At 53.9% G+C, this 12,229-nt stretch overlaps 1 protein-coding gene across 15 annotated transcripts in view; it reads right to left on the reverse strand.

Moving 5' to 3' along the window:
* Mical3 (microtubule associated monooxygenase, calponin and LIM domain containing 3) overlaps positions 1–12,229 on the reverse strand; it is a 162,972-nt gene that overhangs the window by 8,959 nt on the left and 141,784 nt on the right. For 14 of the 15 annotated variants that reach the window (XM_013520136.1, XM_013520133.1, XM_013520141.1 and 11 more), the window contains one exon: positions 11,951–12,044. In XM_013520136.1, the coding sequence (XP_013375590.1) occupies positions 11,951–12,044 (94 nt within the window). Of the gene's footprint in view, positions 1–6,238; positions 6,290–11,950; positions 12,045–12,229 lie in introns of all 15 variants that reach the window. The other variant, XM_013520138.1, reaches the window with a different exon arrangement.

The following is a 12,229-nucleotide window of genomic DNA, read 5'->3' on the forward strand; positions in this document are numbered from 1 at the left end:
GCAGCAGAGGATCATCATAAAGTGCTCTGCGCTTCGCCGGTTGCCAGCGTGCTGCGGAGCACAGCAGGGTCTTTTCCTGGGTCTAGAGTGGCTGCACAGCGCCAGCCTCCTTGCTTCTCAGTGAGCGGCTGAGGCTCGGAGGAGGGAAACTTAGCAGGGCCGGAACTAAGCTCCAAATCTGCCTCTCCTACCATGAACTAAGAGCTCCCCTCCCCAAAGCCCGTGGGGCTCTAACCTGATGCGGCTGGGGAAGGTCCACCCAGAATGCCAGGCCAGGAAGAGGGGTGCACACCCCGCCCCCCAGACCTTCGAGAGGTGCAGACGGGACGGGGAGGGTAGGACCTGAAGCTGGGTCTCTTCCTCCTAAATCGAGGGTGCTCTCACGTATCCTCCTTGCCTGTGGCCAGCATAGACACCACCTTCTCTAGGCCCAGCCCCTCTCAGCTGGCGCTGCCCCAGGACCCAGCCGGTGGTGGACTGGCTGGCAAGGAGAGAACAGAGAACCCAGGCAAGCCCCCTTCTCTGTCTTTTCTTCCTCCCTCCCTCCCTCCCTCCCTTCCTTCTTGCTTTCTTGCCTGCCTGCCCTCCTTCTTTTCTTTTTTGGAGACAGGGTCTCGCCATGTAGCCCAGACCAGCCTTGAACTCATGGCGATCTTCCTGCCTCAGCCTCCCAAGTGCTGACTCCCTCTTTTTCTTTTACTGCTGAGATGAGACCCAGGGCATTGGGCATGTTAGGCAGGCACTCCCAACGCTGACCGACAACCTTGGCCCCTTACTTGTTCTTTTCTATATTTCTATCTTCCCCCGACTTCCTCCTAAAGGAAGTGTCCAAGAGACTTCGTCCCAGCACACCGCATCCTTCCACTTCATCCTAGCAGCAAATGAACAAAACACTCCTAGTCGAAAACAAGCAACTAAACCAGCCCAAGAGACAGCGAGACTGGAAGCTTGTGAAACCCACACAGGAGACCTCCCCTGAGGCTGCGAGGCAGCCGGGTTAGCAGTTTCCTTACCAGAACTGAAGCCTCTCGGGGCCAAGGCCACGCCTAGGGACAGCGCAGGCCGTGAAGGAAACGTCAGCCTGAGGCCTGCCATTTTCAGTTCAGTCATCTTGGTAACTCTGAACCCACTGGTGTCTACGCTTGCTCTGCACTAGCATCAGAAACAACCACAAACACCTTAGAAGGGTCCTGGGCTCACTTTACGAACAATGGTAGAGACGACTGATTGCTTGAAGGGATGTTGATGGAGTCCCTCTGGTGCGAGGCCCTCTGCTGGCCACTCATCAGCACATCTTTTTCTTTTTTTTTTTGTCTTGTTTTTGAGACAGGGTTTCACTACGCAGCTCAGGCTGGCCTTGAACTCACTTTGTAGCCCAGGCTGGTCTCAGACTCACAGCAATCCTCCTGCCTCAGCCTCTCAAATGCTGGCGTTACTGGCGTGTGCCACCAAACGTGCCCGACAAATCCTCCTCCTTAATACACTGTCGCTAATTCATCCCCAAAGGACAGCGAGGCCCCAGGCTTAGGTTACGCTGTTTCAGGCCACACTTGCACACTACCCTCCACCCACCATGAGGCCTTTCCGGTTCTGACTTCTTCGTGGTCTCTGAACAACAGACCCTAAGGTGTGAGGGGCAGGAAGGAGGCACATGGGCTGTTCAGCTGCATGATCTCTAAGCCAGTCCTGTGCAGCCCTCCTCTGCCTGGAGTGAACTCTCTGCTCATTCATCTCCTAAGGGCACTAAGCATTGCTAAGTGACTCGGCGTGGAGGCAAGCAGTGCCTTTTCATGCAGTTCCTATTACAGACACTGCGGGTGTCTGTTTACTTCTCCTCTGAGACACGAGCGCCTTCCCAGTCATCACCTTGCTAAGAGGTGGGAGAATTCCTTTCTTTTTTTCCAGTGCTGGGAATGGAATCTGGGGCCTTGCACATGCTAGGCAAGTGCTTTACCATGGAGCTGCACTTCCAGCCCGACAGAATTTCCTGTTAGTTTGGATATAAGGAATGGAGCTCTCGCTGACTTTTAAATTTTTAAGCCAAAGTGTCATTAGGTAGCCCAGGCTGGCCTTGAACTCCCAGGATCCTCCTGCCTCAGCCTCCTGAGTGCTGGGATTATAGACGTGCACCACTGTGCTCGGCTTCACTGACTTTTAATTGTCTCATCTGGGTTAGTAGTCTGACATAAAAGGTAACTGGCAAAGTCTCTTTGACTAAGATTATTCTCAATTATTTTCACTGTCAACTTTAGAAGCCTACTTATTTGGTCAGTACCAAGGTCATGCCCAGGTGTGAGGCAGCAAGACTGAGACAGAGTCCAAAACCCAGGGGCAGTGGCAAACATGACTGACTAGGCAGGTGTCTTCAGTGCTACGGAGTGGTGAGCAACACTGTGACAGGCAGGCTGTGGCCCGGCAGTCCCAGTCTACACACAGCAGACAGGGCTGGGAGACGCCTTACGCCACGAGAACTCAGTGCACGATCAGTCTCTAGGCTGGGGGTGGGGCGAAGGCAAAAACAAAAAACCAAGAAGATGCACATAGGATTTGAGAGCTGACACACACACACACACATACACACACACACACACACACACACACACACACAGAACAATGTTGGGGATTGTTCAGCATTCCAAAGCTCCTCAGCAAAGACAGAGCCAGCCACCCCTCGGCCTGAGCAGACAAGCAGAAATCTACCAACATCAGCCGGGTGTGGTGGTGCACACCTGTAATCCCAGCACTCGGGAGGCTGAGGCAGGAGGATCTGGGAGTTCAAAGTCAACCTAGGCTGCAAAACGAGTTCAAGGCCAGCCCGAACTACACAGTAAAACCCTGTCTCAAAAAACAAAACAGAACAAAATCTACCAACATCAAATCCAGGGAAGCAAACAGACTGGGCAGACAGCTACTGGGAGGTGGGCAGGGGCAAGCCGAGGGAGGCCGCCCTGTGCCTCTTATTCCTGGGGGCAATGAAGGAGCGTTTTCCAGTCCTTCTCATTACATTTCTAAATCATTTCCCTTTCAGACAGACCAATCAAGAGGAGAGGTCCCATAAAACTATCAGCTAGGTGTGTATTTTTTTTTTTTTTATCTTTTCTTATCTTTTTTTTATCTCACCCTACAGTTCAGGCTGGTCTTGAGCTCACTTTGTAGCCCAGGCTGGCCTTGAATGTGCAGTGATCCTCCTGCCTTAGCCTCCTGAGTGCTGGGATTACAGGCGTGCGCCACCAGGCCCGGCTTACGTGTGTGTATTTTTAAATCCATGGGCAGTTGAAGAGGGAAAGCTGTGCTGGGACCTGCCTCTCTGGCCCAAGGGTCATTATGTGTCCTTTACATAGTTTCTTTCTAATTACAAGGCCCAGTTATTTGAGAAGTGAAATCTTTATTCTTTATACTCTCTGGCTTAAAAGTACTTGTTTTTTTTGGTGTAGGAACAGAACCCAGGGCCCCACATATGCTAAGGGTGCTCCACCACTGAGCTACAGCCTCGCCCCAAGAGACTGAGCCACTCACCTCCCATGCCCCTTCGGCACTAGAGCACGGAAAAGAGCACCAGGCATCCAACCCAGGACCTTGTGCTTGCCAGGCAGGCGCTTGTGCCGCTGAGCTACATCCTGGTCCCAGAAATGGGGTTTCTGTGTGGCCTTTTTGGGAGGGAGCTGTAGAGGAGCCACCAGGCTCTCCACTTCAGGCAGGAAGGTATTTTTCCTCCTCCAATAATGAACATTCTCAAGTACCCCAAGAAAGAAACATGGGATAACTCTCAAGAGGGGCCCACTGTGGCATCCATGCCTTCCACCTGCGGCCTGATGACCCTGGCCCTCTGCCTTTGGGACACAGATGGCTCCCTCGGGAAAGGCCCATTTCTTTCATGCTTCACCTTTCAGGCAGTGACAGCTGCCACCTCTGCGCTGAGCAGAACCCACAGAAGAATCACGCAGGTGCGCACCAGAGCGCGCGGCCGGAAGGGGAAGTGGGGAGGCCTCGCTGCGCAGCGGCAGCCGGGGCTCTGAGGCGCGGGACGGCGGGATATTTCATAGTTGGGAGGACATCCTGAGTTTCTTCCCTGTTTACTTCATTTTTTACCCAGGAATATACTGACACTTCAAAGCCAAAAGTTGGAAGCTGGTGTCCAGTGCCAGGGAAGTGAAGACATTTTCTTGCCCGAGCAGTGGGGTGAAGAACGAACACAGACAAGACACACAGGGACAGCTGCTGTGGCCACAGCCAGCGCTGGCGGCCGGGGCCCGGCGAGTGTGTGCCCGAAGGAGGGAGGTCTGGCAGCTCCTTCCGCCGAGGCTCTCAGCGTAAGATACCTTTCACATACTGAAATGAACGCGGACACGACATCCGGGTTCCCCAGGAAGTGTTACGGGAGGCAGAGGGAGTCACAGGGAGTCACAGGGCGTTAGACGGGGTGGGGTCAGTTACCGGGTGGAAGCACCAGCCCCTTTTCAGAGTCAATGGCCTCAAGGGTGGAAGCCTCTCAGGAGCTCTGGGGACAATGAAGTATCCTGTGGAGGGGTGCGGGTCCCTGCTAGCGTGGGATCAGGATGCAGACAGCGCAGCGCACACCAATCCCACCCGTCTGAAGAGCCCAGGGCCCCCTGCCTGAGAAACACAGGAACTCTACGGATATGGCACTGTCCTGGAGTAGGAATCAGAGTGACTGGTGCGGTGGTTTTGGGGGTGGCGTGGGGGTGCTGGGAACCTTGCATGGGCTAAGCAAGTGCTGCGACACTGAGCTACATCCCCAGCTCTGGTTTTGATTTTTTTTTTTTTTTCCGGTACCAGGAATCGAACTCACGACCTCACGCTTGCCAGGTAGGCACTGTGCCGCTGAGCTAAATCCCCAGCCCTGGTTTTGATTTTTAAATCCATGGGCCAAGATATGACTCTCTCAAAAGAATGGGGTTAAGGTAAAAACGGGAAAGCATTATCTTTATCAGCCCTTCTGTTTTCAAACCATTTTAAACATGGAGCCTTCAAGAGGACAGGAACAGGTGAGCTCGCTTGATCCAGGACAGGGAGCCCCTTGAATCAGCTGCTCGGCATTCCTCTTGCTACATGACAGCTTTGTGGAAGAAAACTGCCCAAGGTCCAGAGACAAGACACGGGGCAGCTCACTTTGCCAAGCCAGTACAAAGGCCCACTTCGTTCTGGAAGACGGCAAACAAAAGGAATTCCTTTCAGCGGCAGGTTCTGCCTCGAGGGCAGCAGAATCCACTAAAACAGACTCCCAGGCCTCACCGGCAGAGGCTCTGGTCTGGCAGGGCCGGGGCGGGGCTGAGAATCTGCGTTTCTACCCTGCCCTAGGTACCGCGGCCACCGGTCCAGAGACCATACTTTGAGAACCGCGTTGGGCTTCGGGCTTCCGTGAAAAGGGATACGAAGCAAGTCCCGGGACATGGCAAGGAGGAGGAGGGACGCCAGCGTGGGCGTCTCTCAGCCTAAGCCTCTTGCGAGCACTGGGATCTTTTAAGGGAAGAAGTGAGCACCCCTGATTGGAACGGTCAAGGTGGCCTTCTTGTCTGCTTACTTTTGGGCGATGGAACCCTGGGCCTTGGGCACGTGAGGCAAGCGCGCCCATGTCTGCTTCAGTGCGGTGGGCAGGGAGCTTCTTCATGGACGGGATCCCTGCGCACACTGGGGACGGGGCTCAGACGAAGGTCAGGCTGGACTTGAGCGTGAGTGTGCAGCCGCAAAACCACCAAACTCTATTAAGTGGAACTGACGTGGAGCACAGTCGGTGGGGTGGAGTGAGTACAATTTTATCTTATTTTATTTTTGGTTCTTTGAGACGAGGTCTCACTGTCCGTAGTTCAGGCTGGCCTTGAACTCATGACTATCCTGCCTCAGCCTCCCAAGTGCTGCGATAACAGGCGTGTGCCACCATGTCCGGCTATAAAATTTCATTTAAAAAAATTTCAGACAAAAACCCCTGGCAGCAAGCGTTATCTGATTTCTTGCTCCGGAGTACAGGGCAGTGGAGAGGAGCTGATGTGCTGCTTTTTGAGTTTTTAATGCTGGGCTTTGAACCCAGGGCCTTATGATTCTAGGCAAGTGCTCTGCCACTGAGTCTGGAAAAGGGTTTTTGCTTTTGCCATGTGGTTATCAGGTAGATTTCTCCTCGCTGTTTGTGAGCGGGGGCTGGGAGGGATGGAGGGAGGGACGGAGGTGGGAGGGGACGGGTGCCAGCAAGGTTAGTGCCAGCAGGGGCTGCTGCTATACATACCACCCAGGTGCAAGTCGATGAGGTCACTGTAATAAGACTCTCCCCAATAGTCTACAACAAGGAATCAGGGAAGAGAGTTATTCGATCAGATGACTCTGCTGTCCCCCCATGCCCAAGGCCACCAACGAAACAAAGCATAAGAAACACAGCAAGAGGGCGAAGAGGAAGCTGCGAAGCGTGCACGTGCGTCTGCGAGGGTGACACTGGCACGCGCAGGTGTCTCGTGTGAGGAGGATTAACTGGAAAGCAAGGGCACCAAGTCGACCTCCAGCATCGCAGCCTCCTGTCGAAACCTCAGGCCAGCGAGGACAGAGCCTGGCTTTGCTGGGAACTCTGACCCTGCTGGAGGCAGCCTTCTCTATGTGAACACGCAAGAAAGTTCAAGGGCAGATCAGGACGTTGCTTGCTGTCTTAGTTACTACTTGCTTTCTTAGTTTCTGAATATCACAAGCCACAGACTGAAGACATGAACATCCTAAACAAGACCACAGGAGTCCCAATCCTTAGGAGTTTTTTTTTTTGTTTGTTTGACACAGGGTCTCACTTTGTAGTCCAAGCTGGCTTCGACCTCACAGCAATCCTCCTGCCTCAGCCTCCTGAGTGCTAGGCTTACCACACCCAGCTCCCAATCCTTAGGTTTAAATGCAGGTGGAGAGCTCCCGGAACGCATGTGTGTACCCGCCTGTGCTCACTGCATGCTCCTTGCAGAGCCACTCCGCTGAACAGGGCTTAAGATGGAGTCCTGTATCTTCTGAGGTGCAGGTCCCGGCTGTGGCCAGTCCTCTCCTAAAAACAACAAGCGAGCTGGGACCTGTGCAGAGTTCTTAGCCCAACTATGCACCCGAGGCTCCCAGAGATCTGGCCTCCGGCCCTCCCAGGCTTTAGTTCTGCAGCTGCCCACAGAGGACGCTCTGGCCTTCTCGTGCCTGTGCTTGGCCAAGGGTTGGGCTGGAGCAGGCTGTCCTCGTCTCCCAGAACCACACAGAGGTGCAAAACACAAGGAGACTCAGTAGCCGCGTCCTCCTTTCTCCAAACCTCACGCTCTGAGCACCGGTCCTGACAGCAGCCTTTGGTTCCACGCGAGGGCTTCCGCTTTAAGGCTGGACACACAACACAACCGAACGCAGCCCGGCAACGGCTTTGTAGCTCCTGCTCCAAGCTGATCCAGCGCTTTTGAATTGGAATTAGACGGTATCAGAAAGAAAACAAGCTTCCAGGTACTCCCGGACCAGAAATCACCTAAGCCTTGGTCTTGCCTGAGGCCGAAAGCTCTGAAGCTAATCCTTAAGGTCTGGAGATACAGAAGCCTTTGATAAACACAGTAACTAGTCGACAAGTTCCTATCGGATCTTGTCTCTGAAAGACACTGAACCCTTGGAGACTGACAAAGTCTGGGCCTGAGATGGTGATAGAAGCCTGAGACCATCAAGTGAGACTGACGGCAGGAATGTAGTTGCGGCACAGCAACGTGAGACCAGCCTTGAAGAGGGTAATTGAAATAAGAAATCCCAACACTAGGGGAGGCTGAGGCAGGAGGATTATAAATTTGTGTCTCACCAGAGCAATTTAGTGAGATCTTGTCTCAAAAAAAAAAAATTTTAGGAAATAAATTCTTAAACAGGAGGACGCAGTATATCCTGAGAATTTCCCAAATGCATTACAGGGAAATAGCCCAACAGAGCATCTACCACGGGCCACCACATGCATCTTTAGCAAACTCAGCTCTCTTGCCTACAGGCAGGCGCTGCACTAGAATAGTGGTTGTCAAACTTCTGTGGAACACTACGGGTCTTCAAAAGGCTTTCAGGGGATCTCTTGAATTCCTGATTTTTTTGTTGTTGTTATTTTGTTTTTTTCCGGTACCGGGAACCGAACTCACGACCTTGCTCTTGCCAGGCAGGAACTTTTGCCACTGAGCTAAATCCCCAGCCCCTTGAATTCCTGATTTATAAAGACTTTTATCTCTTAAAAAACCTAAGTAAGACATGTCACATGGCCACCAACGCATTTGTCTGTGCCACCAGGAAAACCTGCTTTTATGGGGCACTGGGGACCAAGTTCCTTTTGTTCTCTGTGCATCTGATCTCTATAAAAAAAATCCTGGCCTGCAAGTACAGTGCTCAGGTGGTACTGTGTAGGGGCCAGGGAGGGCAGCTGTGGCCCGAGGAGGTGCAGGCCTCCCAGCAGCGCCTGTCAGTGTGGTCCCCTAGGCCAACAACACCTTACGTCGTGACACACAGCGTAGTTGTGTGTTTTCGATTTATTCTCTATAGGAGCTTCTTTATAAGGAATATGAACAACTGTTAGATTTATCAGTGAGTCAGTTGGGGGTGTGGTGGATTGATAACTGGTGGTCAACTTATAACCCGCAACGGAATTGAGTAAGCGCGGTGCTGGGTGTGGGAGGTTCACCTGGGGACTGTTGCCAGCAGCATAAGAGGCAGAACTGGAGAAGGAGAAGGAGGCTGCCGGGAGCTGAGAGAGGCTGTTGGGAGCTGGTAGAAGCTGTAAGGAGCTGTTGGTTGTTTTGGAGGAGCTCGTCATGCTGGCTTTCCTGATGAACTTGGCTGTTTTCATCCTCTGAGGAGCTTGGGGCCTTGTTGGCACTCAGAATGGCTTCAGTTCACTTTTGGGGAGCTCTGGTCCTTACTCTGAGCATCTCTTCCTGGCTCTGGAGGGAAGAAGGTGCACAGCTCAGTCTTCTGAAGAAGCTTGCTGCGTTGGCTTCCCTGATGGGAACTCGGCCTTCTCAATCATCAGAGAAGCTTGAGACCTCACTGTTGCTGAGAACAGCTGTGGTACCTTTAGGGGGAGCTCTGGTTCTTCTGAGCGTCGCTTCCTGGCTTCAGTGCAGACCGGTCAGCCTGCTAGCACAGATCCTTCATCCCGCTGGCACAGATTTCCTAGGTTCCACCACTGACCTTTGGGCCTGCCCAGCACAGATCCGTGAAACAGGCCTACATGAGATGTTGTCATGGACTCACTCTGGCCCTCCAGGTGGATTCGTCGGAGGCGCTGTTATGAGCTCTAGGTCTTCAGCTGGACTCATGCAGGACATTGCTGTGGGATCCAGACCGTCAGCTGGATTCCTTGGTTTTAGTGTGTGGACAGATTTCCTGCACTCTTTTGTGTATCGTTCTTTGGGTGACTATTATAAATATCTAAGATATGTGTCCTGTATTATTTATTCTTCTTGCAAAATACCCCCAAAACCAACACGGGGAAAAAGCTACTGTTTTATTTTAAGCTTCCAGCATCTATCACATTTAAATTGCAGATCTAGCTAGAGCTTTCAGGTGGTTTTAAGCATGAGCTGCTGGCATTTCTGGCAACTCCCTGTGTGTATCAGGCTGCTCTCAGCCCTGTGCCCAGCAGTGAACTGGCTGCTGACCTGACATCAATCGCTTCCCGCCATAACCTGTGTTTTAAAGCTCGTGCGTGTGGTTTTAAAAAATATTTGAGAGTCATTCTTTTTCACTGAATTTAAAATCTTATGAAAAGGACTCTGCTACTAAAAGAAGTCTGAAAACCACTGACTTCCTAAGGTTGTATATATTTATGCAAATGTAATTAACTCAACAACAAGAACTTTGGTTAAAATGCAGCACCGGGGCTGGAACCCAGGGTCTTGCACATGCTGGGCCAAATGCGCTGTGAGCTACACTCACAGCCCTCCTCTGCCTATTTTTTTGGTACCGGGAATCGAACTCAGGATCTTGCGCTTGCCAGGCAGGCGCTTGTGCCGCTGAGCCATATCCCTGGCCCCTGCCAATTTTTAGCAACGCTGTTTCCCAACCTGTTGGTGGCAATGGAAATAACATGCTTCTTATGGACGTGCTGAAGTATTACTGCAAACTCCCGTTTCATGGCAGCTGATGAGCACCCAGGTACGTTATAGAAGCCAGGAACCCCACGGCAACTCCCGCACCTCAGAAGGTTGCGGACAGGGAGGGGCGCAGCGCTCCTCTTCAGGGGAACTCCAACTCACTGTGGGTTAGCTGTTCCGTGGGCTGCAAGGCCTATTGTGGGAGAAGTCATTTGTGCGGAAGGGTTAAGAAGCAATGGCGATGGATTTAGGTTTCCTCCTGTCATTCTCTGCAAGAAGAGAGAAGCAAGCAGAGCAGGCCCACGGCCTGGGCACAGGGTGTCCTGGAGGGTGAGCTCGCCGTAGGGGTCTGGCTGAGCGTGCAGAGCAGGGAAAGGAAGCCTGCAGCTGCTGGAAGACATTGCAGGTTCTCTGGGGAGCTGGAGGCCCTTTTAGCGGAAACTGGGTCTCCACCCCTTGGCACTGGAGCTGGCACTTGCCTTGTAGCAACACATCCAAGTCTTCCTGGCCTGCTGGATACCAAGTCGTTCATGGGTTTTGCATTCCCTCTGATGGCCTGGGCTTCAAGTGTTCAGTCCAACATCACAGTCGAAAGCATCCACACCCTCATCTCCGCCCCCCCGCCCTTCTCTTCCCCTGAAGGTCAGCCAAGAGCCAACCGAGAAGCTGCAATATTCAGGGCCTGGAAGAGGAGACCTACTTCTACGCCTGGCCCCACTGTGTGTTACACAAACATCCACCCTGTACGTCGGACGGCCCCACTGCAACTCCAGGCACACGCCATGCGGCCCGCCCGTCGGTCAGTGCGGCAGCAGGGGCACACGGCTCCACTGCCCCTGCTCCCGGCTGGCCCTGGCTGGCTGCTCTCCGGCTCCACACAGCGCCTGCCTGCCAGGGATCAGCACCTCTTCCCTTCTGCCGTGACAGCAGGACACGGTAAGGGGCCTCTGCCTTCTTCATCCCAGCCCTCTGATCCGAATGCTGAGCAGCAGGCCTCACGCTCTGTAACGAGATGGAGGCTCCTAATCCAGAGACCGGAAGAAGCTCTGGATGCTTCAGAAAGTGCGCATCAGTCTCTCCGTGCCCGAGGGTGGGCCTGGCCCGTGGCTGAAGGTCTGGACCCAGCAGGGCTCCCTGGGCTGGGGCCCAAGATGATCCAGGCCTCCCGCCCTTGCTCTGCGCGGATCTGCCGAGCCCCAACGCGCAGGTCCCTGGGAACAGCGGGCACAGCGGCACTGCACTGCCAGCCTCCTTTCCAGGATGGCCGTCACCTCCTCAAAGCTGCCTCCTCTGTCTCCTGGCCCATCACAGTCCTCCTGGCCTCTCCCACCCGTGCTCCGAGCGACTGGCCATTTGTGGACACTGGTCCTGGGCTCACCCTGTGAGCCCCGAGGGCGGACACAGGCCGCCCCGCAGGAGACAGGGTGGGCTCTGTGGGGTGTGCGACTCGGGCGAGAGAACCAGGAGCCACGGGTAGGAGGAGTGCCAAGCAGGCTGGGCACCTGCTCGCCACTGTTCTGTGATGGCTCCTTGTGGCACAATCTCCCTCGTTCCAGGAATTTTCTCCTGGAGAAAATGACGGGGGGAAGGAAAAAGAGAGGGAAGCCCAGAGCTTGCTAGCTGCACCTGACGGGGCCTCCGATTTCGTTTTAGCGGGAGTGGCAAGGTGTACGATGGGCGGACAGCAGGCCCTGGCCCCAGGGCTGCCCCCAACACAGGCACTTTGCTTTGCTTACTAGGAAACTCCAGACCTCAGTAACGCAGGGCCCCAGGAAACCCGGCTGGAGGAGCTCAGCTCAGATGTGGCGATGCGGAACTCGCCTACCCTAGTGGAGAGGGCGGGCTCTCCCCAGAGCAAACCTCCTCACAAAGAACGCAGACAGTACCTGCTTCTCCCCGGAGCGCCTTCTCCACCGCGACCCCTCTCTCCTCCAGCTGCCTCTGCTTTTCCTCCACCTGCTCCAGCTGCCGTTGGATGATCTGCCGAGGAAGAGCAGAGTAAGCGCCCGGCTTTCTCTCTTTTCTTGAGCTCTCAGGAGGAAAACTGAACCACGTATCAGGACATCACCAAAGCCTCTGGTGCACGGCAGGCTCCTTGCAGTGTGGCCCGCAGATCACCTGCCCTGGGCCCCAGAGCAGATTCCAGCCTGCTGCTGTCAGCACCT

This window comes from Chinchilla lanigera, unplaced genomic scaffold, assembly GCF_000276665.1.
Source record: "Chinchilla lanigera isolate Chin_1 unplaced genomic scaffold, ChiLan1.0 scaffold00053, whole genome shotgun sequence".
NCBI classification, from domain to species: domain Eukaryota; kingdom Metazoa; phylum Chordata; class Mammalia; order Rodentia; family Chinchillidae; genus Chinchilla; species Chinchilla lanigera.